Raw genomic sequence first — 26,837 nt, 5'->3', positions numbered from 1 at the left:
GCCATAAATTTTCTATAATTCTATCCCTTCATGATCTTAAACATCTCTACCAAATCACCCCGTAATTCCTCTGTTCTAATGAGAACAGCATGGAACTTTAAAACACTTATCTTTGCTCCTGGCCACTGAGTTTGGAACATTCTGACTGTGAGCTGAGGTCTCTGCCCGTCAAGCTGTCAATCAGAGGCCTCGAGCCAATCAAGGCCTTGCTCTTTTCTCATTGGCCTGAAATAACTGTCCATCAAAGGCACTGCCCCAGGTTGGGACCAAGCCATTGAGCTGTGACTGGGGTGTCTCCTGTCTGGCAATGCGTCACACTGGGCAAATAGAATGGAGCAGCTCATTAAACAACAAGATGTCCCATTGGTACTTTTGCGGAATGAAGTGTGTCAGTTCAGAGTGGAACAGGGTGTTTGGGACTGTAAACAAGGACCCCTGGGTTGATTAATCAGTTAACACTTAGTCCACCATTGAGTGGGCAATGCCAAACTTGCACCCTGTGTAGTCCCTGTACCCACCAGTACTGTACCCCAGTATTATACAGTGACAGACCTGTACCCCAGTGTTATACAGTGACAGACCTATACCCGTGTTATACAGTGACAGACCTATACCCGTGTTATACAGTATCTCAGTACTGTATTGGTTACAGTTGTAGTAGTTTATAGATATAGTTGAGTCTTGTGACCTGCACTGGCTCCCAGTCCTAAACGTGCTGATCTTAAAAGCCTAGTCCTGTGTTCCAAATTTCTCCCCCCAGTCTCGGCCCACCTGACCTCAGCAGCCTCTGCCAACCGTACCCCTCCCTCGTGCCCTCCATTCCTCTGACACTAGCCTTGTGCAATGCACTATCGATTCACTCTCCTGCGTCATTAGTGGCAGCCCACTTGGTCTTGTCTCTGGCACTCCGGCCCCACCCTTTCCACCTCTCTACCTCCTTTCCTACTCTGAAGAAAACCTGCTCAGAACAGTGACCAAGTCTTTGGGGGCTTCTCCTAACTGTCTTACAAAAGAGCCTGTGTGTGTCCCCCTCTCTCTTGTGGTCTTTTAATTGTTTTTCCCCTTTTTTAAAAAGCTATCATCGTTTCTGCTTCCCCCGCTGTTTCTGGTTGGGAATTCCATGTCCTAATAACTCTGTGTAAAGAAATGCATTCCCCTAGCCCCGCCCCAGTGCTCTTTTGGTAATGTTAAACGTTTTGCCCACTGGTTACTGTCCAGTCCCACCCTTGCTGGGAGTATGTGTGTGTATGTGAGGCTGCCCAGGATCTCTCATGGAGAATGGCAGTTTGGGTGACGGGCTGCTGGTATCTTGGGGGAGGGTGGCGGGGCATACCACAGCAAGAGGAGGGCAAATCATTAACCAGCTATCTATTATTTTAATGCGTGTACATCTTTTCAAGAGTGATCTAAAGTTAGGCAAGTGATAGAACCTTTTTTCTGTCTGATATTAAAACCGTTGGAGCAGAGAATGGATAGGTGCTGACATTATAGGCTTAAAACTCTTTACGTTGAAAGAGTGTTGGCACTGATTTACAGTCCCATCAGACATCTGATGACTCTGTTGTAAAGGAACCTTGGAACTGAGTCGCACAGTCTGCAGGGTTCTGCCCCAGGGTCACCTGACTTTAACTGCGGTTCAAGGTTCGGCCCCAGGGCCACCTGACTAGCTGAGGTAGCAGTTGGCCTCTACCTCTTGGCTAAGAATGGGAATAATCTGTGTTTTACTTATGGCTCCTTTCTAGTAACCTGCTGGACCCTGTGAGGGTGAACATTGGGTGGGGGTGGAATGGGCCTTGATATGAGGTCTATAGACTCGTCTGACACTCCTGACAGGCACGCGCACTCAATGAACAGCTGCATGGGTGAGGTGAAGAGTGCTGTAGGGCCCCCGGACCCAAGTGTTTGTGGCTTTGGGGGGCAATCATGTGGAAATGATGTAGTGTTAGGCTGCAGCTATCGGGCTTGGAGTAAAATGGCTTCTTGCAGTTGTAATGGCAACTGGTAGATAAAAACCTGCTCCTCCTCACCCCCCACTCCCTATCACCAACTAGCTGAAGTGGTTATGACATGTTGTAGTGACTTGGAGAGAGGGCCAGTGGGAGAAAAGTGCCGAGTGGAAGTTTTTGAAGTTCTTTGTACAATGATGACCCAGTTGCCAGTTTTACTTTCTGATCCGTGGGTTTGTTCATGCGCTTGGTAACGAGCATTCATTATTTGTACCAACATTTCCCAAAATACTATTCAGTGCACGAACAATAAGTGCATTGTCGGTGGTCGATTTAGAACTGATTGAATCAGACTGGGTGTGGTGTTTACTGCAATGCTTCACAGGCTGCTCTGTGGTGTGGGTGACTCCGATGTGAGCTGGGGCCTGCCAACTGCTGGGACACGTAGGGAACTTTGGACCTTGAGTAAAACCGTCAACTAGATACACTGCAGCAGCTTATTGAAGTTACTTGGACAGCACCTCCCTGCCCTGCAACCTCCATCACCGGGAAGGAGAAGGGGAATGGCAGGAATGTCACGGGAACGCCATCAACCCAGCATTCCCCTCCAAGTTGTACGTCAACCTGACTTGGACATTTGCCGCCATTCCTTCATCGTTGAGTAGATATCCTGGAAGACTACCTAACACCACTGTGGGGATATCGTCGCCACAAGGCACACCACCAGATTCTTGGGGCAACCAGGGAAGTCGAGCAAATGCCGACCTTGCTAGTGTCACCTACATCCCGAGAACATCCGGCACTCTCTTCCCCCAAAAGGTTGTTGAGGCTGGGGGTCAATTTTGATATATATTAATGAGTTGGACTTGAGTGTACATGGCACAATTTCAAAACTTGCAGATGACACAAAACTTGGAAGTGTAGTAAACAGTGAGAAGGATAGTTATAGACTTCAAGAGGGCATAGACGGGATGGTGAAATGGGCAGGACATATGGCAGATGAAATTTAATGCAGAGAAGTGCGATGCGATACATTTTGGCAGGAACAACGAGGCGAGGCAATATAAACTAAAGAGTACAGTTCCACAGGGAGTGCAGGAACAGAGATCTGGGGGTATATGTGCACAGGCTGTTGATGGTGGCAGGGTAGGTTGAGAAAGTGGTTAAAAAAGCATACAGGATCCTGGGCTTTATAAATAGAGGCATAGAGTACAAAAGCAAGGTGGTTATGATGAACCTTTATAAAACACTGGTTCAACCACAACTGGAGTAGTGTGTCCAGTTCTGGACACCGCACTTAAGGAAGGATGAGAAGGCCTTAGAGAGGGTGCAGAAGAGATTTACTGGAATGATTCCAGGGATGAAGGACTTCAGTTACATGGATAGACTGGAGAATCTGGGGTTGTTCTCCTTGGAACAGAGAAGGTTAAGAGGAGATTTGATACAATTGTTCAAAATCATGAAGGGTTTAGATAAAGTGAATAAAGAGAAACTGTTCCCATTGGTGGAAGGGTCAAGAACCAGAGGACACAGATTTAAGATGATTGGCAAAAGAACCAAAGGGGACATGTGGAAAAACTTTTTTACACAGCGAGTAGTTAGGATCTGGAATGCGCTGCCTGAAAGGGTGGTGGAAGCAGACTCAAACGTGGCTTTCAAAAAGGAATTGGATAAATATTTGAAGGAAAAAAATTTGCAGGGCTACGGGGAAAGAGCGGGGGAATGGGGCTTACTGGATTGCTCTTGCAAAGAGCTGGCACGGGCTCGATGGGCTGAATGGCCTCCTGTGCTGTAACCATTCTATGATTGAAAGTTTCAAAACTGAGATTTTTTTTGTTAGGTAAAGGTATTGAGGGTTACGGAAACAAGACGGGTGGTTAGAGATAAGATACAGATCAGTCATGATCTAATTGAATGGAGGAACAGGCTCGAGAGGCTGAATGGCCTCCTCCTCTTCCTTTGTAACAAAAGGTGTCCTGTGCAACACCTTCTTCCTCCCACCCCCCCCTGAAAAGGTGTTGACTCCTTGGTGGGCTACAGTCAACCGAGTGATTGTCGTCTTCGGGTACTTCATCCAAGTGTCCATTCTTCACTAGGAGTCTAGACAGTGAGCGTCAACAGCCTATACAACCATAGAGAGAGAGGACCGTATCACAACCGATCCCAATCCTGCTTTCACCAAATGTCTGTCTGCATGTGCACTTCCAGCAGGAGTCATTGGAGAACGATCATGAGTGTGAGCCCTGCATTCTCTCCCTTTTAAGAACATAAGGAGCAGGAGTAGGCCATACGACCCCTCGAACCTGCTCCGCCATTCAGTAAGATCATGGCTAATCTTTGGCCTCAACTCCACTTTCCTGCCTGATCCCCATATCCCTTGATTCCCCTAGAGTCCAAAAATCTATCTATCTCAGCCTTGAACAATTCAGCATCTAGAGCCCTCTGGGGTAGAGAATGCCAAAGATTTTCCTTTTCCCCCTACCTCAGGGCATTGATGCCAATTGTACTGCACCCTGCCACTGTGCCAGTTGAGATGAGCACAGGCTGGAGATTGACCATGGGGCCACCCTGATTGGTTTGGTTCAGCTCTTCCTAGTCTTAACTAGCTGAACAATTGGGGCAGCAGTGTAATGCCAGTTTAAAGACCGCTATCCATTCATGGCATTGATGTCATGGAGTTAGTTTATACAGGAATGGAGAATATGTAACTAGCAGATGTGGTCTGACCTCCTGCCTTGCCATGAGCACAGTGCTTTGGTGAAAGGAACAAGAAATGGCAAAATGTTCAGTGCTAATATTGCATGAGAGACTCCTTCCTTTATAGACTAAGGTTAGTGGGTATTGAGGGTGAAGCATTGATGTGGATTAGGGACTTGCTAAGGGAAGGAAGTAGAAGGTAGTTGAAAGGGTAGTTAGATTAAAATGAGAAGACATGTCAAGAGAGTTGTTCTAGGGGCCTGTTTTGGGACTTCTCCCTGCTAGTATAAATAAATGGGCCTGGGTTGTAGTTTCTCTACCAAGGAGTTAGAAAAGGGAGCTTTGAGAATGTTGGCATTTCGATAGCTCAGTGACAAATTAATTTAAATATCCACAGACACAAGGCACTTTGTATATTGGAAGTAAAAATAAGAGGCGCATGTACTCCATGGGTAGGATAGATCTTTACGAGAGGAAGCGGAACCAATTGACTTGGTCACTGTATGGAAACACTACAAAATACCGATGAACAAAAATCACAATAAAGCTGCTGTGTGCTCTGGTCAGGCCATACCTGTAGATCTGTTTACATCTCTGGTTGAGATGACACAATGTGGCCATCAAGGACCTGGAGATAGTGCAGAGGAAAGCAACGAGGCTGATCTCTGGTCTCGATGAGCTTTAAGGAACAACCAGATGAATGCAGGCTCTTTAGCTTCCAGGATGTGGAGGTATGCAAGGTCCTTACCTGGTTAGAACAAGTAAATATGGAGCATTATCTTTGGATGTTCTTGGGGCAGCAGGCCAAAGGGCACTGGTTCAGGGCTCTGAAGGGTCTCAAGAAATATTTCTTAAGTGTGCAGCAAATAGACTAGGCTGCCAGGAAGGAAAGTTGAGACCTTCATAGTGGACTACATTTTTTTTTAAAGGCTGATGCTGCAATGGGAAAGACAGTGGTTGTTTGTATTCTGCTAGAATATCTGTTGGGCTGAAGGGCCTTTTTCATCCAAAACTATCTTGTGATCTTGGTGTATTTTGGGAATCAGCATTTCCCTGCCTGTACTGAAGTGATTGGCAGTATGACTGCGTGTTGAACCCTGAATGTGGGTGTACTGTCTGTTTAATGAGTTGGTTTGGAGTCTGTCATTTTTCTCTTAACTGCAGCTCTTCTCTCAAAAGGTTAACGATGGAGCCAATCCTGTCGAGAGATCTGAGCTTGGCCCAAGAGTAGGTTAAAGATTAGATTCTTCACTTTGATGCCGTTAATCTTCCTTGACATTTTTTTACGAAATCAAATTAGTTCATGCTTTTGTTACCTCTAGACTTGACTCTTCCAATCTAAGGCAAAATATTACGGTCGCTGGAAGTCTGAAATAAAAACAGGAAATGCTGGAGAAGCTCAGCAAGTGAGGCAGCATCTGTGGAGAAAGAAACAGAGTTAATATTTCAGGTCGAAGACCTTTCAATAACTTCAGATCATAACCCCTGCTCTCATTTTTTCAGACAGCAAGTGCTGATAATGGTTGTGCTGTTGCCATTTACAGCTACTCTAGACTGATATTTTATTTCTCAACCTGTCCCATTACTGCACTCCTTGCCTTGCACCATCATCCCTTTTGACATTTAATCGCTCTTGCCCTCCACCCTATCACACACCTTCCCTTTTGTTCTTTCTTCCCCTTCCCTTCCCTCCCTCCCCCTCCACTTTCCCTGGCACTGTACTTGCTTAAAAACTTTGGTAACCCCTTTAACATCTTCCAGTTCTGACGAAAGGTCTTCGACCTGAAACATTAACTCTGTTTCATTCTCCACTGATGCTGCCTCACTTGCTGAGCTTCTCCAGCATTTTCTGTTTTTATTGACTATTCCCCTTGCTCTCCTGGCCGGCTTCCCACCTTCCACCAACTTGAACTCATTCAAAACTCTGCTGCCCATATCCTAACTTGCATCAAGTCCCATTCACCCATTACCCCTATGCTCATTTACCTACATAGGATCCCACCATGCCTCCATTCTCATTCTTGTGCTCAAATCCTTCCATGACTTCGCCCTTCCCTATCTCTAACATCCTCCAGTGCTACAACCCTCCGAGATCTCTGCGCTCCTCCAATTCTGGCCTCTTGCGCATCCCCAATTTTAATCACTCCACCATTTGGGGTCGGGCCTTCAGCTGCCCAGACCCTAAGCTCTGGAATTCCCTCCCTAAACCTCTGCACCTTTCTACCCCTCTCTTTCCTCCTTTAAGATACTCCTTAAAACCTACCTCTTTGACCAAGCACCTGTCCTAATATCTCCTTATGTGGCTCGGTGTCAAATTTTGTTTGCTAAAGCTCATGTGAAGCACCTTAGGACATTTTACTATGTTAAAGGTGCTATATCAATGCAAGTTGTTGTAGATTGTTTGCATCCCTGGAATTGTTGTACAAGAGACTCCAACACAGCTCCCAGTCAAGGCCTTGCTTTAATTCTGGCTCCATCAATCAATCATAAACTTGTGCTTTCAATTCAAAGGCTTGGCTTTCTTGGCCCAGGATCTTGAAGGGGCTGTGTTTACTGTGCAGGCCCTCTTTAGATGTATTGCTCCAGTGCGTAGTTATTCTTTTGGGTTGGATACTGCAGATTTGCCATACCTGGACCACTGGACACTGTGTCACTGAGCTGCAACCTGTCATATTGATCTAGAGTATTGGGGGGTGGGGGTCTATAACATAGTTAGCCCCCCTCTCACCTACAGACCCCAAAAACTTAGCGGCGACACTAATTCCAGGTACCAGCTGCTAACTGTAGTAGAATGAGGTTTGTGGCATGGTATGTGGCGTACTGGACGATTAGTACTAGAGCACTAACTGGAACAGATCATCCTGTGTGCCTAGGCTGGATCATTTGATCTAGCCTGCAGTACTTTTTCTATCCTGTGTCTATTCTGAGCCGCTCCTTCTGTTCTTTCCCCTTTCCCATGCGCTGAATTCCACAATTGTACCGTTCCCTCCTCTCGGAACTTGGCAAGTGCACCCAGCTGGTGACCTCCCCACACTTAAAAAGATCTGACAATTGAAGCAAGAGTTTTTGCATTTGTATCGAGCTGCTTTAATTGACCGTTTTCTTGGGCCTGCTCACATGCACTAACAAGCATCAGTAGAATGTTTTATAGTGAGCAGGGTTCTAGGGGGTTTCCTCTTTTTTTTCTAGTGTATTTGTTTGGTGAGTCACTGCCTTCAGGCTTCAACTTGAAACGGCTTCCAGAGCTGTGATCCAGTCTGGATCAGTCCATCTGACTCCACGCCAAGAGGCAATTTGTTGCACTGGGTACAAGATCACTAAATTGTTTAAAATCTAAATTCGCACAATCTGACGGCGGCTATGTGTTAGTTCCCTGTGTTGTAGATAAAGTGACTCCTCTATTGCAGCCTCTTGCCTAGGACATGGTGATTTGGGTTGTGTTGTTGCATCTCTATTTGACTGTGGGATATCACGGCCAAGCCTGATGTAGTCCTCGCCCAATGTCTGCATGTGTTAAGTTTCTAGCAGCTCTTGCTGCGTTATCAGGAATGGGAATCAGCGCTAATGGCCCTGAGGCCAGGTTTAGTTTCCCAGTTGCTACCCTGGCTGAGATCCACTCACTCTGTGTAGATCAGGACTCGAACCTGGGACCGCTTGTCTCTCTGGCTCAGTAACACACTACCTTTGCCCTTACCAACTTAGGTGACACCAATCTTGGTAAAGCCCACTTTTGCATGTGTGAATTGTATTGTGGTTTAAGGGTGATTGGGTACTTGAGCTAAATGGAGTTGCTGTTTGTTGAGGAGACCGAAGGTTAAGTGTTTAATGAGTGGTTTTTCATGGCTTTGATGTGGTTCCAAGTTTAGCTGGAATGAGAAGTAGGACAGTTTCCCTCCTTCCAGTTCTATTATTACCAAAATATTTTGACAGTGCGTCCAAACCCTGCCATGTGTGCTTGTTACTAAGTATTAATGCACCTACTGTTGACATTTGTTGGTTAAACCTGTGACGATCAGCAGGTTATGGGGAAATGACAGTCTAGATCAGACTCTGTAATCCATCCGCGGGTTTGAATTCCAGTATGAAGTAGGATAAGCTCAGTTAGCCTGGGAGGGGGCACATTAACAGGTCTTTCTTGGGGGGGATAAGGACTGCATTAGTTAATGGAGACCGAGGAGAGATGAAAAAGAGAACATTTATACAGTGCCTTTCATGTCTTCGGGACATCCCAAAGAGCTTCACAATCAACAGGTTACTTTTGAAGAGTAGGCAAGTATAAAAATTAGCTAGTGAATAGCAAGGTCCTACCAATGGCAATCTATTTGGTTGAAGGAAGAATATTGGCCAGGACACCAGGGGTTATCCCTTGCTCTTCAAATAATGTCAAGGGATCTTTTGCGTCAACCAGAGCAGGCAGACAGCGCCTCAGTTAAACGTCTCATCGGAACGGTGCAGCACTCCCTCAGCACTCCAGTGAAGGATCGACCTAGATCATGTGCTGACGTCTTGGAATGAAGCTTGAACCTACAACCTGCTACCAACTGAGCCAAGCTAACACTTCAATTAGAAATGATTTCGTTTTTTCTACATAGAGAAGAGTCATAGAATCATAGAAAGGTTACAGCACGGAAGGAGGCCATTTGGCCCATCGAGTCTGTGCAGGCTCTATGCATGAGCAATCCAGCTAGTCCCACACCTCTGCCCTATCGCCATAGCCCTACAAACCTTTTCCTTTCAAGTACTTATCCTGTTCCCTTTTGAAAGCCATGATTGAATCTGCCTCCACCACCCCCTAAGGCAGTGCATTCCAGATCATAACCACTCGCTGTGTAAAAAAGTTTTTCCTCATATTGCCTTTGGTTCTTTTGCCAAACACCTTAAACCCACTACATGGAGTCTTGGAAGTTCCAGTATTACATGGGTGGGTGGGGGAGGGGGGAGAAGTATGAGCAATTTGAATTATAGTGTGTATTTGGGCTTAGATCCTTTAATCAGGGTGGTGTCAGGGATGAGAATCTATATAGCCCCGTGGAGAGACTCGAGATACTGGAGCAGAGAAGGATAAGAGGAGATTCAAAAGTTTTTTTTTCAAATTATGAAGCATTTTGATCAACTGAAAATGGAAAGACTATTTTCTTTGGTTCGGGAGTCAGTGATGAGAGGTTATCTCTTCAAAATGGTTTTTGAGAGTGGTTAGGAGAAATTTCTTCAGAGTTGTTGGAGCATGGAATGCTTTGCCACAGGGAGTAGTTGAGGCAGAGACCCTTGTATCTTTTTATGGGAAAATTGGATAAATATTTGAAGCAAAGTAAGATATAGGACTATGGGAGAGTTGTGAGGCAGTGGGATTAGTTTTGGATTGATACAAGGCTATGGGGAGAGGGGCAGTGGGAATAGTTTGGGATTGATACAGAGCTATGAGGAGAGAGCGGGGCAGTGGGATTATTTTGGGATTGATACAGGGCTATGGGGAAAACGGGCCAGTGGGATTAGTTTAGGATGGCTCTAACAAAAAGCTGGCAAAGACTCAATGGGCCGAATGGCCTCGTCTGCTGTGGATCTCTGTATAGTTTTAAACCTACACCCACCCTTACTAAGGTTACAAGTACAACCTCTGATTTGAAATGAGCAAAATTTTGAAGTTCGCTTGCAAAGTGAGCTTCACAAAATTGATTCTTCATTAGAAGCCTGATTTGACTTGGTGGATAGGGGCTCTGCTTCCTGTGGTCCTGAGCCGCTCAGACTAGGAAAGCCGGGGCGTGCTGGGGCGGTGTGAGCTCAGTAAGTGTGCTTTGACCTTTGTATCCACAGGGAAAGTGGAGGGGGGAGGAATCAGTCTGGGCTCCTGCTCTGGATATTCTATTCAGTGACTCCTGCTTGCTGACACTATGCTGGGGTGTTGGTCGAGGACAGGATCAGGCTTGACTGTGAAGCGGCCATGACTGAATATCCTGTCCATACTCAGTGTTATGACTCAGGAATTGCCTTGAGGTATTGGAAAGATACTAACATTAGCAGGAGAGGAAAGTTCAGGAGGGAGGGTAGCAAAGTATTGGATGTTTCACCGAAGATCAATGAGATGCATTATTGGGGCAGTGTAAGGGGAGTTCAGTGAGTTTCAGTATTGGTCAGCAGCACTGGACTTTGTTTATACTGAATCATAAAAGAACAACAAGAATACAGCTTTGAGAATAATCAAGTGTAGTGTTACAGACTGTTACGTGACTCTGTGCAGTTCATGAAACGAATATGAAATCTTGATTTCAGTCCAATTTTGACTATCTGAGCATCTGGAATCCTGACACAAACCGAGCGTTTGCTCATTAGCAAATGTGCACGGGCACAGCAGAGAAAGGACGGATTGTCGCAGTGTTACACATCACTTTGGTTCAAGAGGCTAAGCTTGGGAAAAGGGAAATGGTTTGACTCTGTCTCACGGCCCTGGAATATTTATAAACCAGAGATGTCTCCTTCCTCTTGTCTCTATGCTTAGATTGTCACTATTCGAGGAGTACTTAAAATTTGATCCTTTTGACCGTTTAAAAGTTTTTAATGCTTGCCAGCTTGTTCGAGCACAGAAACTGCCTATTTGGCCCACTAAGTCTGTGGTGTTCTCTCATTTGAACCACCCAGTCTCAACCTAGTCCCTGCTCACTCCCCGTACCCATTAATATCCCACCCAGTCCCAACCCAGTCCCTGCTCACTCCCCGTACCCATTAATATCCCACCCAGTCTCAACCCAGTCCCTGCTCACTCCCCGTCTCCATTAATATCCCACCCAGTCTCAACCCAGTCCCTGCTCACTCCCCGTCCCCATTAATATCCCACCCAGTCTCAACCCAGTCCCTGCTCACTCCCCGTCCCCATTAATATCCCACCCAGTCTCAACCCAGTCCCTGCTCACTCCCCGTCCCCATTAATATCCCACCCAGTCTCAACCCAGTCCCTGCTCACTCCCCGTACCCATTAATATCCCACCCAGTCTCAACCCAGTCCCTGCTCACTCCCCGTACCCATTAATATCCCACCCAGTCTCAACCCAGTCCCTGCTCACTCCCCGTACCCATTAATATCCCATCCAGTCTAATCCCCCTCTCCTGCTCACTCCCCATATTAATATCCCATCCATTCAAATCCCACTCTCCTGCTCACTCTCCGTACCCTTTAATATCCCTCCCAGTATAATCCTGCTCACTCCCCATTCCCATTAATATCCAGTCTAATCGCACTCTCGCTCCCTCCCCACACTCTTTAATATTCCACCCAGCGTAATCCCTCTCTCCTGCTCACGCCTTGTACCCTTTAATATTCCACCCAGTCTAATCCCACTCCCCATACACCTTAATATTCCTGTTTTCCTCATCTAGCCATCTAATACACTTCTAAAAGCCTTTGCTTTGACTGGACTTGTCATAGTCATTTCCACATTCTGGCCACCGCGTGACTATAGATTTTTATTTTGTCTTAACCTGTTTAGTTCCTTTTGTAATTGCCCTAACTTTGTGCCGTCCTGTTACTAATCCTGCAACCAGACCCAATGTGAACTGTCTCTCACTACTTACGCCTTCATAACCCTCCCTAATCTTTAAGACCTGAACCAGGGAACCTCTTAACCCTCTCTGCTCCAGGGGAAAGAAAGTGAGGGATGTTAGTGCTAGGGAATGGAACACTTTCCCATCGGTTTCGAGGGGGTTGGTGAGGAATTTTCCAGAGTATTTTTTCCCTTACTGGCTCTGGGTTTTTTCTCTTTTTTGCCTCTCCCAGGAGTTTACATGGCTAGGGGGGGAGAGGGAAGAAGTGTCTAGTCATGATACTTAGGGCATCATGGTGTGGGGCAAGCTTGATGGACCAGCTGGTCTTCTCCTGCCTGTCAATTTCACATTTTCGTATGTTCAAAAGGGAATTTGATAAATAGGGCCACGGGGAAAGAACAGGGGAGTGGATCTACTTGGATAGTTCTTTCAAAGAGCTGGCGCAGACACGGTGGGCCGAATAGCCACCACCTGTGTGCTGTGATTCTATGAACCACCTGTAATATACATCTCATTCACACAGTCACTGTTGTCGGGGACAGCTGAGGTTCTCTGAATCCGTCACTGTGCTCTAAAGCATGAATGTAGCACACACGCAGACTTACATCGGTGTTTCTGTCCCTTATCTCCCCCTCTTCCGCGGTGCCTTGTAACCTGTTTTGTATCTGCAATCAATACTATATTGTCAGCATTCCTTAAATTGTTTTAGCTTTCCATTGATCTTGAACGCAACTTCTGAGCCATCCACACTGTCTTGTCTTGTGATGAGTAGGCAGTAAAATTGGAGAGGTCTCAGTGCTTCATGGATTTCAAAAGTATTTTGAGAGTAAAGTGCGAAAAATTAAGAGGTCGTGTCCAGATTTGGAATCTGTTTGTTTAATGTATTGTTTAAGAAATCCTAAAATAAATCTGATCTTAAACTGGCGGCGGCCCAGGCCAGATGTTAAGTGGCATCTCTTCTAGAGAAAGATCCCTCATTCTGTCCCTGGTGCGTCAGCAGAGCTCAGCACTCTGAATTTGGGGGATGGGGAAGACGAGGGGCGGCATCTGGATTGCCTGCCAGTGATCCCTGCTATGGAAAGTGCTCGTGTGGGGACAGTGCATGAGCATGTGACGCAACTCCACTGTGCTGGGTCTGGTGGATGTAAAAGTTCCCATAACACTATTGGAAAAAGAGCAGGGGAGTTCTCCCCAGTGTCCTGGCTAATATTTATCCCTCAACCAACGTCACTAAAACAGATTATCTGGTCGTTATCACAGTGCTGTTTGTGGGATCTTGCTGTGTGCAAATTGGCTGCCGCATTTCCTACATTACAACAGTGACTACACTTCAAAAGTACTTAATTGGCTGTAAAGTGCTTTATAAATGCAAGTCTTTCTTTCTTTCTTGAGTGTGTATGTGAAGGAAACCCTGTGCAGTCTGTCCAGAGAAGGTCACTTACTTTAGTATCTGATAGGATAAGAGCAGATGAGAACGCATTTGGCAGGAGGAGCTTAGGCATGCTGGTAATCGTCAGTACGAGATGTCTTTATTTAAGAACAAGTGCATGCCCACTCTTAGATTCTATAGGCAACAGGCACTCGAGCAAAATTTAATGATTAAAACTTGGGCCAATCCATCAGTCTGTCTGTACATCAGCATAAGCCAATTGGACACCGTGTTAGATTCTGGTGACGGCAACAGGAGAAATAACCGGTTAATGTTCCAAGTGTGCCAGTTTTCGGAGGCTGTAGTCGCCAATCACGAAATTGGTGTGGATTTGAAGCTGATCTCGATTTAACCTCCAGCCTGGAGAAAGTACAGAAAACAACAACGGGGAGAGGCAAGGAGGAAGGCTGAGCAGAGCCAAGAGCAACAGCCCATTTCCACCGTCCAGTCCCAATAGATTTCCTCCTGCATTGTATGGCTGTATGCAAGCAGATTTCTTGCACAGCTTCTATTAGACAAATGATCATCTTCCTGTGCGGGTTCCAGAAATCCCCAGCCCATGACCTTTCCTTCTGCACCCAGTCACACCAGTTCCAATCATTTGCCTTTCTGCATATTAACCAGTAACTCGAATATTAACCTTAAAATAAAACTGAGTGGCACGGGTAAATGTTAGCTTTTTTGTGTTTTTTTTGCTGGAGGTGAGAATGGAATGCTTTCCATCTCAGGCACTTCATGTAAGAAATGTGCAGTCCCAGTGGGGTTGCCAACACTCCAGGACTGCCCTGTAGTCTCCAGGAATTGAAGATGAAGCTCCAGGACACTGCTGCGAGCAAACCAGGAGGACGATCAAAGGGACATTTTTTAAAAAATGGGTGTGTTTTCATATTTTTTGAATGCTTTTGTTTATTGGTTATAGAAATATTGGAAACGGGGGGGGTGGGGGGAAGGCTGCTTGACTGGGGTGGGGCGGTGGGAAGTCATGTGATGAAATCTCCAGGAATACGTCCAACCAGAGTTGGCAACCCTCAGATTTGGCATAGGCTAGACTCTGAATAAAACCCTTAGATTCTGGCCCAACAACAGGCTTTGACCCTGTTCTGTGAACTACATCAGAGTGCAGTGTGAATGTTTCACATCCCACACTAATCATCTTTATAAGGCTGACTCCCGGTTTGCGTCAAAGTGTACATAAGAACCTGGCCGAGAATCCTCCAAACTCATCATTGCTTGGGGGCGAGCTACAGTCAATAGATAAGAGTTCACCTTGATAACTGGGGCTGGTTTGGGACCCCGGCCACCACGGATAAAAGGAGCTAATGGTGATCTGCGAATGCACTGCCTGAAAGGACGGTGGAAACAAACTCAATTATAACTTTGGATAAATATTTGAAGGGGGGAAAATTTGCAGGGCTATGGGGAAAGGGCAGGGGGAGTGGGACTAATTGGATGGCTATTTCAAAGAGCTGGCACAGGCATGATGGGCTGAATGGCCTCCTTTTGTGCTGTCTGATTCTATGATTGATTTTGCGAGCTGTGTCACTTTCCCTGGTGTGGTTTGAGCAGGGCTTCCTAAAGCAAATGGTCCCCGAGGTTCTGCTTTGACTTTGCCACTTCAGTAGACTCGCTGTTACTTGGTACCGGCACAGGCGCACGTTTCTGAAATGTGCAGGTTGTGCCAGAATGTCACGCTGACCGCTAAACTTCAGCACTGCTGGGCCTGACTGCCCTTCGGAATGTTCCTTCCTAATCCTTTTTAAACTAGCCAAAAACTTCCCTTTAGAAAAAGCCAGGTGCGTGCTTTACTTTAACTTCAGTGGAGAATAGAAGAAAGCCTCGGACCTGAATTGTGCCCCAGCTCCGGTGCTCACACTTGGCACTGCTGGCAGTCGCATCTCTGAAAGTCTGCGGGAAGCATCATTGGCTGTCTCCTGCTGAGATGTCCCTGTACTGGCCCCATGTTTAACATGCAGAGAATTCTTGGATCTTTAGTTAGCGGTTCAACCTGTCAGCAGCACTGAAAGGAAAAACACATACCCGTTGCATTATTCCTGCTCCAAGGAGACCTGTCCCGAGTCCTCTCTGCGGCTCGGTCTTGTCTTGAGATACCCGCCAGTCCCAATGATTGTCTTAAGCAGCTGAATTCAGTTAATCCCCATATGGCTGGTATGAGTGTTGACCTCCTGACCTTCTGTGTGCTTGTGTGTACCGTGCGTGTGCCCAAAGCTGCTTACAGCCACTGACGTACTTATGAAGTCTAGTCTCTGTTGTAATGTAGGACACGTAGCAGCGAACTTGCACACAGCATGCCACCACGAGCAGCAATGCGATAAATCACCAGATAATCAGTTTTAGTGATGTTGGTTGAGGGATAAATAGTGGCCAGAACACCAGAGTCAACTCCCCTGCTCATCGTCAAATAGTGCCGTGGGATCTTTTACACCCACCTGAGAGGGCAGGCGGGGCCTCAGTTTAACATTTCATCGGAAAGATAGCACCTCCGACAGCGCACCACTCCCTCAGTACTGCACTGGAGTGTCAGCCCAGATCTTGTGCTCAAGTGTCTGGAGTGGGACTTGAACCCACGACCTTCTGTCTCAGAGGGGAGAGTGCTACCCCTAATCCATGGCTGACACCTTTTAGTGTCTCCTTTGAGTCTTTGCAACCACTACTGCACACAGTATGTAAGGTGTAGTCTGACCTGTACAGTTTGATCAGGACTTTCTCTGACTTGTACACTGCTGTCTTGGCCTAAAGGATGGGCTTTGTATGCTCGGCATTGGTTGAACAATGCATGTTGAGTGTTGAGTCTACTAAGACTCCCGCGAGTCTCTGCCTCCTCCTTAGCTATTTCAACACTCTTCGTGGAGTATGTGTGTTGCCAATTTTTCTTCCCTACTTTACACTTCCAGTGGCCGACTGTGGCCCTCTGGCGGCGCGGCGGCCGACTGTGGCCCTCTGGCGGCGCGGCGGCCGACTGTGGCCCTCTGGCGGCGCGGCGGCCGACTGTGGCCCTCTGGCGGCGCGGCGGCCGACTGTGGCCCTCTGGCGGCGCGGCGGCCGACTGTGGCCCTCTGGCGGCGCGGCGGCCGACTGTGGCCCTCTGGCGGCGCGGCGGCCGACTGTGGCCCTCTGGCGGCGCGGCGGCCGACTGTGGCCCTCTGGCGGCGCGGCGGCCGACTGTGGCCCTCTGGCGGCGCGGCGGCCGACTGTGGCCCTCTGGCGGCGCGGCGGCCGACTGTGGCCCTCTGGCGGCGCGGCGGCCGACTGTGGCCCTCTGGCGGCGCGGCGGCCGACTGTGGCCCTCTGGCGGCGCGGCGGCCGACTGTGGCCCTCTGGCGGCGCGGCGGCCGACTGTGGCCCTCTGGCGGCGCGGCGGCCGACTGTGGCCCTCTGGCGGCGCGGCGGCCGACTGTGGCCCTCTGGCGGCGCGGCGGCCGACTGTGGCCCTCTGGCGGCGCGGCGGCCGACTGTGGCCCTCTGGCGGCCCGGCGGCCGACTGTGGCCCTCTGGCGGCCCGGCGGCCGACTGTGGCCCTCTGGCGGCCCGGCGGCCGACTGTGGCCCTCTGGCGGCCCGGCGGCCGACTGTGGCCCTCTGGCGGCGCGGCGGCCGACTGTGGCCCTCTGGCGGCCCGGCGGCCGACTGTGGCCCTCTGGCGGCCCGGCGGCCGACTGTGGCCCTCTGGCGATACACTACAGTGATAATTCTGCAAGTCTTTGCGCACGGCTGTGACTTGATCAAATGTGTGTGGTCACCCAGTGGTAACTGAAGATTGCGCTGATACCTGACCTCGCAGTAATGCACGTTCCTGAGGGAGTGATTTGGTTGTTTCCCCTGGGGTGTAGGGAGGTGATTTGGTTGTTTCCCCTGGGGTGTAGGGAGGTGATTTGGTTGTTTCCCCTGGGGTGTAGGGAGGTGATTTGGTTGTTTCCCCTGGGGTGTAGGGAGGTGATTTGGTTGTTTCCCCTGGGGTGTAGGGAGGTGATTTGGTTGTTTCCCCTGGGGTGGGGGCGGGGGGTGGTGAGGGTCGCCGTGTCCCTCTTTAGTTTGTTCCCTGCCATATTATGTAAAATGGGCCTATATTTTCTGGAGTTTTAAAGAATGAGAGGTGATCTCATTGAAACATATAAAATTCTTCGAGGGTTAGACAGGGTAGATACCGAGAGGCTGTTTCCACTGGATGGAGAGTCTAGAACTAGGGGTCATAGTCTCAAGATAAGGGGTCGGCCATTTAGGACTGAGGTGAGGAAAAATGTCTTCCCTCAGAGGGTTGTGAATCTTTGGAATTCTCTACCCCAGAGGGCTGTGGGTGCTCTGTGGTCGAGATCGACAGATTTTTGGACACTAAGGGAATCAAGGGATATGGGGATAGGGCGGGAAAGTGGAGTTGAGGTTGAAGATCAGCCACTATTGTATTTAATAGTGGAGCAGGCTCGAGGGGCCGTACAGCCTACTCCTGCTCCTATTTCTTATGTTGGAATGCCTGGTGCCCCATTTTATTGCTGAGATTCCAGTCCTACAGATCAGATTCAATGGTTCCGGGGGAGCTGACTCCTTCAGTGATGTGAAGTTAATATTAAGCAAAACAAAATAAAATCTAGGCATCTAAGTTCATTATCTGCAGAATAGACTGAATTACAACTTGGAATTCAGTCAAAAATCCACCAATGTTTTACTCATGAGGCTGAAGTAAATCTGTACCTTTGATGCTCTGTCCCCTGGGTAGCTCTTGGTGAGGGGGTAGGGGGGCAGTGGTGAAGAGAGACAATGTCTCTTTTCTTTCCTCGTGTGTTTATTTTTTAAGATTAGTAATTGCATTAATGTGAGTACAAGGTGTGCTGGGACCAGAAGAACCCAACCATCTTGTAAACTAGGAAGTATTCTGGTTTGGAGTGGTGTGTTTCCATAAAGTGCATTGTCATTCACTGATTATCTGTGTGGAGACTCTGGGGCTAGAGGCTATATGTCCCCTTGCTCTGCTGCTACGTGACCAAGCGCTCTTTCTAGTTGGAGCCAATCTGATAAGTTATAGCTTTGGCAGCAACTGCCCCTCCCTCGGAGAGAGCAAGGAACCTAAACATCTTAATTTGCTTCCTGCAGTTGCGTTCCAGTTTTAACGGAGCAGAGCCTGCTCTGTTTTCCGATGGGAATTTTTTTAAAGCAATAAGAAGACTTCAAAAGGTTTCTGTGATGGTTTGAAGGGATCTCTCTGAGATTGCTGGTTGAGTGGAGTTGGGAGGACTGAGCGACAGTGTTTGAATGCGATGGTCAAACAAACCATTGAGACTGGCAGTGGCTTGTCACTCTTGTCTTATTTGCTTTTGTTCCTTATCTTCAATCGAATGAGTCCAGACTGTCAGCAGGCTAGTTTGCCATGAAGGAGCCCGCAGCCAACCCCTGTCTTGTCCAAACACCTGCCCTTTCCAGATTGGTGAGGGGGGCGTTGGGGGTCCACTGGATGGTTACAATGGAAACCCTGGCTGACTCTCCTCCCTTGGAGACACTGAGACCAGTGTAACTAACTCAGTGTATCTCGGTTAATCTCTGCTGACAGTGACCTGGAATCCACTGTCTGAAAGGGTGATGGAAGCAGATTCAATAATAACTTTCAAAAGGAAATTCTATAAATACCTGAAAAGGAAAAATTTACAGGGCTATGGGGAAAGAGCAGGGGGAGTGGGACTAATTGGATAGCTCTTTCAAAGAGCCGGCACAGGTACGATGGGCCAAATGGCTTCCTTTTGTGCTGTATCATTCTATGATTCTAACTCCGTCCTGTAATTGAATGCGGGACCTTCTGGCTCTTGTTCACCAGACCAGCAGAGGATCTCTGTCACCATGAAGAACATGGCTCCGTAGGGGTTTAAGTGAGCGCGGCTTTTCTGTCGCTCTTGCGAATCCATATCCATAAATACACAGTTTTTAAGACCAGTTGGTAACGACAGAACAGTTTATATGAGGGGAATGTTACGAGTGATGCTTGTTACGTACAACATTCCCTGTCATTAACTGGCCCTAAGCACCAATCAGCAGATGTGGAAGCTGAAATAGTGTCTGTCCGCAGCCAAAATGGCTCATTTATTTGCCTGATACTGTAGCCTCGCCCTGGGAAGTCCCGGCTGTGATTCCTGTTGGAGTGGCTCTTCTCGCTCTCTCGCTACGATTGTAATTGCCCTGGACAAGAGAAAGACTGGAACATCCAATCACAGCCAGTCGCCTGGATTCCAAATGGAGTTCACACTGTGTCCGATGAAGGTGGTGAGGTGAGAGTGACTGCCCTTGACATCAAGGCAGCATTTGACCGAGTGTGGCATCAAGGAGCCCTAGTAATATTGAAGTCAGTGGTAATCAGGAGGAAATCTCTCCAGTGGTTGGAGTCATACCTAGCACAAAGGAAAATGGTAGTGGTTGTTAGAGGCCAATCATCTCAGCCCCAGGACATTGCTGCAGGAGTTCCTCGGGGCAGTGTCCTAGGCCCAACCATCTTCAGCTGTTTCATCAATGACCTTCCCTCCATCATAAGGTCAGAAGTGGGGATGTTCGCTGATGATTGCACAGTGTTCAGTTCCATTCGCAACCCCTCAGATAATGAAGCAGTCTGTGCCCACATGCAGCAAAACCTGGACAACATCCAGACTTGGGCTCATAAGTGGCAAGTAACATTTGTGTCAGACAAGTGCCAGGCAATGACCATCTCCAACAAGAGAGAGTCTGACCACCTCCCCTTGACATTCAATGGCATTACCATCGCCGAATCCCCCACCATCAGCATCTTGGGGGTCACCATTGACCAGAAACTTAACTGGCCAGCCACATAAATACCATGGCTGCAAGAGCAGATCAGAGGCTGAGTATTCTGCAGCGAGTGACTCACCTCCTGACTCCCCAAAGCCTTTCCACCATCTACAAGGCAAAAGTCAGGAGTGTGATGGAATACTCTCCACTGCCTGAATGAGTGCAGCTCCAACAACACTCAAGAAGCTTGACACCATCCAGGACAAAGCAGCCCGCTTGATTGGTACCCTAAACATTCACTCCCTTCGCCACCGGCGCACCGTGGCTGCAGTGTGTACCATCTACAGGATGCATTGCAGCAACTCAACAAGGCTTCTTCTACAGCACCTCCCAAACCCTGACCTCTACCACCTAGAAGGACAAGGGCAGCAGGCACATGGGAACAACACCACCTGCACGTTCTCCACCAAGTCACACACCATCCCGACTTGGAAATATATCGCCGTTCCTTCATCGTCACTGGGTCAAAATCCTGGAACTCCCTTCCCAACAGCACTGTGGGAGAACCTTCACCACACGGACTGCAGCGGTTCAAGAAGGCGGCTCACCACCACCTTCTCAAGGGCAATTAGGGATGGGCAATAAATACTGGCCTTGCCAGCGACGCCCACATCCATGAATGAATAAAAAAAAACTGACTGAAGAATTCTCTACTGATTTGTCAAAGCATCGTATATCTTTCCATTTTTGAAGTCTTGCTTTTGCTCTATCACCACCTCCCTGGGGCTTGGACTCGGGTCTGGTACTTGTACTGTACCATGCAGCTTAGGCATCGTGTCTGCAGACTCATGGTGCAGAGTTTCACAACAGCCATGGACAACTAAAGAGGTAAGGGACAGTATAAGACATCAGGAAAGGGCTTACAAAAAGGCAAAAAATGGCACAGATCCTGGCGAATGGGAAAGATACAAAGATCAACAAAGGGTCACAAAACAGATAGTAAGAGCTACAAAAAGAGAGCATGAAAAGAAACTTGCAAGGGATATCAAAACCAATACGAAGAACTTTTATAGTTACATTAGGAAAAAGAGGGTGGTCAGGAGCAGTGTTGGCCCCTTAAAAACTGATAGTGGGGATATTGTCATTGACAATGGGGAAATGGCGGACATGTTGAACGATTACTTTGCGTCAGTATTTACAGTAGAAAAAGAGGATAGCATGCCGGAAATCCCAAGAAAACTAATACTGAATCGGGGACAGTTACTCGATAAAATTAATATAAGTAAAGCAACAGTAATGAAGAAAATAATAGCACTAAAGAGTGACAAATCCCCAGGACCAGATGGTTTCCATCGCAGGGTTTTAAAGGAAGTAGGTGAGCACATTGCAGATGCCCCAACTATAATCTTTCAAAGTTCTCTCGATTCAGGAACTGTCCCTCGAGATTGGAAAATTGCACATGTCACCCTGCTTTTTAAGAAAGGAGAGAGAGGGAAACCGGGGAATTATAGACCAGTTAGCCTAACATCTGTTGTGGGGAAAATGCTGGAGCCGATAATTAAGGATAGGGTGACTGAACACCTCGAGAATTTTCAGTTAATCAGAGAGAGCCAGCATGGATTTGTGAAAGGTAGGTCGTGCCTGACAAACCTGATTGAATTTTTTGAAGAGGTGACTAAAGTAGTGGACAGGGGAATGTCAATGGATGTTATTTATATGGACTTCCAGAAGGCATTTGATGAAGTCCCACATAAGAGACCGTTAGCTAAGATAGAAGCCCATGGAATCGAGGGAAAAGTACAGACTTGGTTAGGAAGTTGGCTGAGCAAAAGGCAACAGAGAGTAGGGATAATGGGTAGGTACTCACATTGGCAGGATGTGACTAGTGGAGTCCCGCAGGGATGTGTCTTGGGGCCTCAATTATTCACAATATTTATTAACGACTTAGATGAAGGCATAGAAAGTCTCATATCTAAGTTTGCCGATGACACAAAGATTGGTGGCATTGTAAGCAGTGTAGATGAAAACATAAAATTACAAAGCGATATTGATAGATTAGGTGAATGGGCAAAACTGTGGCAAATGGAATTCAATGTAGACAAATGTGAGGTCATCCACTTTGGATCAAAAAAGGATAGAACAGGGTACTTTCTAAATGGTAAAAAGTTTAAAAACAGTAGATGTCCAAAGGGACCTAGGGGTACAGGCACATTGATCAATGAAGTGTCATGAACAGGTGCAGAAAATAATCAAGAAGGCTAATGGAATGCTGGCCTTAATATCTAGAGGATTAGAGTACAAGGGGGCAGAAGTTATGCTGCAGCTATACAAAACCCTGGTTAGACCGCACCTGGAGTACTGTGAGCAGTTCTGGGCACCGCACCTTTGGAAGGACATATTGGCTTTGGAGGGAGTGCAGCGTAGGTTTACTAGAATGATACCCAGACTTCAAGGGTTAAGTCACGAGGAGAGATTACGCAAATTGGGATTGTATTCTCTAGAGTTTATTAGGTTAAGGGGTGATCTGATCGAAGTTTATAAGATATTAAGGGGAACGGATAGGGTGGATAGAGAGAAACTATTTCCGCTGGTTGGGGATTCTAGGAGTAAGGGGCACAGTCCAAAAATTAGAGCCAGACCTTTCAGGAGCGAGATTAGAAAACATTTCTACGCACAAAGGGTGGTAGAAGTTTGGAACTCTCTTCCGCAAACGGCAATTGATACTAGCTCAATTGCTAAATTTAAATCTGAGATAGATAGCTTTTTGACAACCAAAGGTATTAAGGGATATGGGCCAAAGGCAGGTATATGGAGTTAGATCACAGATCAGCCATGATCTTATCAAATGGCGGAGCAGGCACGAGGGGCTGAATGGCCTACTCCTGTTCCTATGCACCAAACTGTATGAAGGATTTCTGTACAGTTGCCGGTTTGAGCAGATGTGTGATGTGCATACTCTTGGCCCTCTATCGCATGCTCAGTTGAAGGTGTTTTATAAAGATTAAGCCTCCCCTGTGTGGGGTCTGCGAGGGTTTTGACCATCAGTTATAGTCCCTTTGCCTGAAGGCTCGCCCTAAGGTTGGGAATGCCCATTGTGGTCCTGGGCTACACGGGCCTGACAGGTCCCAGTCCTGATTGGTTGTCTGTTGGGTCCGAGATGCAGGGGTCATTGTTCACCTCTGGGTATATTAGGGTGGGGAAAAATCGGCCATTGTCGGTCAATCTGATCACCATTGATCTAATGGGTGGGGTGGGGAGAGAGTGTGTGGATGGGCGTCAGCTGGGTGCAGAACGATGATACATCATCCCTCTGCCATCATGGTCAAATAGCCTGCTCACATGAAGGGTGACCATTTGCGTGAGGTAGTCGAGGGCAGCTGGCACCTGTGGAACCCGTATCCCACGTCGAGTCACTACCTTTGGGACAGGAGTGGTGAGTCGGGGCAAACGGGATGAACTGTTCCAGGAGTGTATTGAAGACGTGAATGTTGATTGGAAATGTGCGTGTTTACCCTCAATTGCGGAGTCTTGTAGACGATGCACTGGAGCAGATGGTTGGTAGATTGAACTGTGCTCCCTCTGGTTAACGCACTGTAACCAGGTTTACTATTAATGGCCCATTTATGTTCTTCAATCCACAGCCAGATTAAGAATTCCTGGACACCAAGAACATTCAGGGACCCTCCATATCCCCGCACAACCCCCTCCCCCTGTCGATCTATTAAAACATAAACATGTTGTAAAATGCTCAAAGAAATAGGCCGAAGAGGCTGTTTCCACACTGCACTAATAATAAAGCAAATCATATCACAATATACTACTTTTGTACAACACATATTTGCATGGGGGCCCATCTTTTGGCTGGGTATTTAGAATTTCTTGCGGTGCCTGGGCTGAGGAGGGGTGAAGAATCAGCCACTATTCTCTCTGCAGCTCGTAGGTTTATAAATCTGTAGGTGTGTTCAATGTGTAACAGCTTAATAATCTTTATGTATAACTTACACTGGCCCACGGAAATGGACAACTGCACTTCCACTGGACTAGTTTTCAGACGATGTACTAACCCAGAAGGACCTTAGGGGCCCTGACTCGAGCAGCAGTTGTTGTGTAAACTATTGAGTTGCCCGCTGACACCAGTCAAAGACCATGGTCAGCTCACCAGTGTACGAGTGACCCTCCGTCTGCTCATCACTCCTCCATTCCCAACTTTTCTAATTACTTCTCGGCAATCCTGTCTGGCTCTTAATTGAACGTGGTGTGGAGGAGGGAGATGTCCCTGTGCTCGTACATTTCTACAGTGCCCAGTGACAGCTTTTGTCCCCCTCTCCTGATGGTTTTCTGTAGTTGGGTGAGAGCCCAATGGGAGCTGATTTCTCTCTGCTACTGCCCCGAGTGACCATTCCTCATATGTGGGCCGACGTGGTGAAGGCTTGCATCCTATTTGGCCATGGTGGTGGGGGGGTCGGCAAAGAGCTCCTGTTGAAGAGCCAGCGCTGGGCTGATTGGCCTCCTCCTGTGCTATAATTTCTATCATTCTCTATAGATGTTAGCCTTGACTCAGGGTCAGAGTCAGACATTGGTGTCTCACCTCTGAGTCGGAAGGTTGTGGGTTCAAGTCCCTCTTGAGCAGGTAGACTGAGGGTCTCCACTGGATTGTCCCTCCCCATACACCTTTCAGCTGTATAAAAGTACGTTATTTTTTGATAGTTTGTGTGTCCTTTTTTGCCTTGTCTGTTACTGGATTCTGTAATCTCCATTCCCTCTACTCTTTTTAATGAGGTGTGGTGTTGTGATTTCAGGAGGTGCCTGATCCCCAGAGAGAGCTGCGCCCTCGTCTCTGTCGTATGCAGAAAGGCTCCAACGGTTATGGCTTCAACCTCCACAGTGAGAAGTTGAAGACTGGTCAGTATATCCGGGCCGTGGACCCGGACTCTCCCGCAGAACATTCCGGACTGCTGCCTCAGGATCGCATCATCGAGGTAACTCACTCACACTTAATTATAAAACTCAGCTGGTCTGAATCTATTGTGTCCTGTATCATTTAGCCCAAGACATTTAAAAAGTGCATTGATTACACAGTCACCCCATAATCTGAGACACGTCTGTGTCTGACACTATCTAACATTAATTATTCTGGACACCACTGTATCGGGTTCTTGGAAGGAGTTATCCAATTAGTCCCACTCCCCCTCAATTTCCCCATAGCCCTGTAAAACTTTCCTTCAAGCTCTAGCTGAATTTTTTTTTGCATTTATATAGCCGACACACTCAATGTCCCAACCGCTAGTGACTTACTGTTGACCTGGCCTCAATGCTATGGAGGCAAACAGTAAGGGAGATGCTGTAATTTGACCTCTGTACCTGGACTAAGGAAAGGCAAAAGGCAAAAAGAAATTAAGCCAGGGCTCCCATTCCTATTTGCTATGTTTTGTTCCAGTGCTGAAAAGGGCACAGGTGGATATCTGATGAGGACAGGATTGGCCTCCGAAGTGATGATCCCCACGTTCAAATAGCTCACTGTCCAGGCTTGCACAGAAGAATGTTTGCTTAACTAAGGTTCAAGTGATTGTTGCTGCCACTCTCCTTGTAGTATATATATATCTATATAGGCATGTATAGTTATACACCATGGAATATAGTCGATCCTTTGTGTTCAAGACGACAGATATGTAATTTATGAAGTCTTACTCCTTGCACACCCTGTATATGGAAAGAAATATATATGTGCTCGTTTGTAATCCTACTTGGGCCTTGTTAGCTGATACTGCCAGGTCAGGTCACTGGCCCTGGGTATTCTACTGCCCCTTTATAGAGAGCAGTATGCTGACCGTTTAAGTTCCAGGCTGCTCCCTTGGATGGCACCAGGGTCGATTTGTGTGGTTGCTTGCTGGGCCCCCCTCCTGTTTAATCTCTGATACTCGAGGTGGGGCTGATATTCTGCGGCGCGTGCAGCAGGAGGCTGTGTTCTGGCCAGTCAGGACATTGCTGTTACGCCCTGCTTTTAAAAATGAGAAACCCAAACCTGGCTTCCCTTTATCCAAACCTTTACCCCATTAGTTGGGAGTCTGCCCTACCTCATAACTCATTGGTCAACAGCCCTGTCAATCAAATGTCACAGGTGAGGTGGGAAAATATGAACAGGAGGAGGCATTTCGGCCCATCAAACCTGCCCCATGATTTTGTTTGGCAGCTCTCCCCTTTAATACAATCCGATGCCCCCTCTCCATATCCCTTAATACCCTTCCTTCCTGGCAATCTATTTTCCTTTTATGCACCTCAATTATTCGGCATCCGTGGTTTTCCAGTATAATGTATTCCTGTCCTCCTTTCCATTGCTTCCCTGTTTAGCAGAGACTGCTCCTGGTGTCTGGGCCAATATTATCCCCTCTGTTTTACTGAGTAATTTTTTGTGTGGAACCTTAAGAAATGCGTTTTGAAAATTGATTCTGCCACAGAACTCTCTGCGGTTGGTTAGATATGACTTACCTTTCACAA

General features: G+C 47.4%; 1 protein-coding gene across 1 annotated transcript in view; it reads left to right on the top strand.

Moving 5' to 3' along the window:
• LOC137341308 (Na(+)/H(+) exchange regulatory cofactor NHE-RF1-like) overlaps positions 1–26,837 on the top strand; it is a 139,843-nt gene that overhangs the window by 61,289 nt on the left and 51,717 nt on the right. The window contains exon 2 of the mRNA XM_068004428.1: positions 25,142–25,321. Within this exon, the coding sequence (XP_067860529.1) occupies positions 25,142–25,321 (180 nt within the window). The remainder of the gene's footprint in view (positions 1–25,141; positions 25,322–26,837) is intronic.

The sequence above is a fragment of the Heptranchias perlo genome, chromosome 23 (genome assembly GCF_035084215.1).
Source record: "Heptranchias perlo isolate sHepPer1 chromosome 23, sHepPer1.hap1, whole genome shotgun sequence".
Taxonomy (NCBI): domain Eukaryota; kingdom Metazoa; phylum Chordata; class Chondrichthyes; order Hexanchiformes; family Hexanchidae; genus Heptranchias; species Heptranchias perlo.
This window is presented reverse-complemented; position numbering and strand designations above follow the sequence as displayed.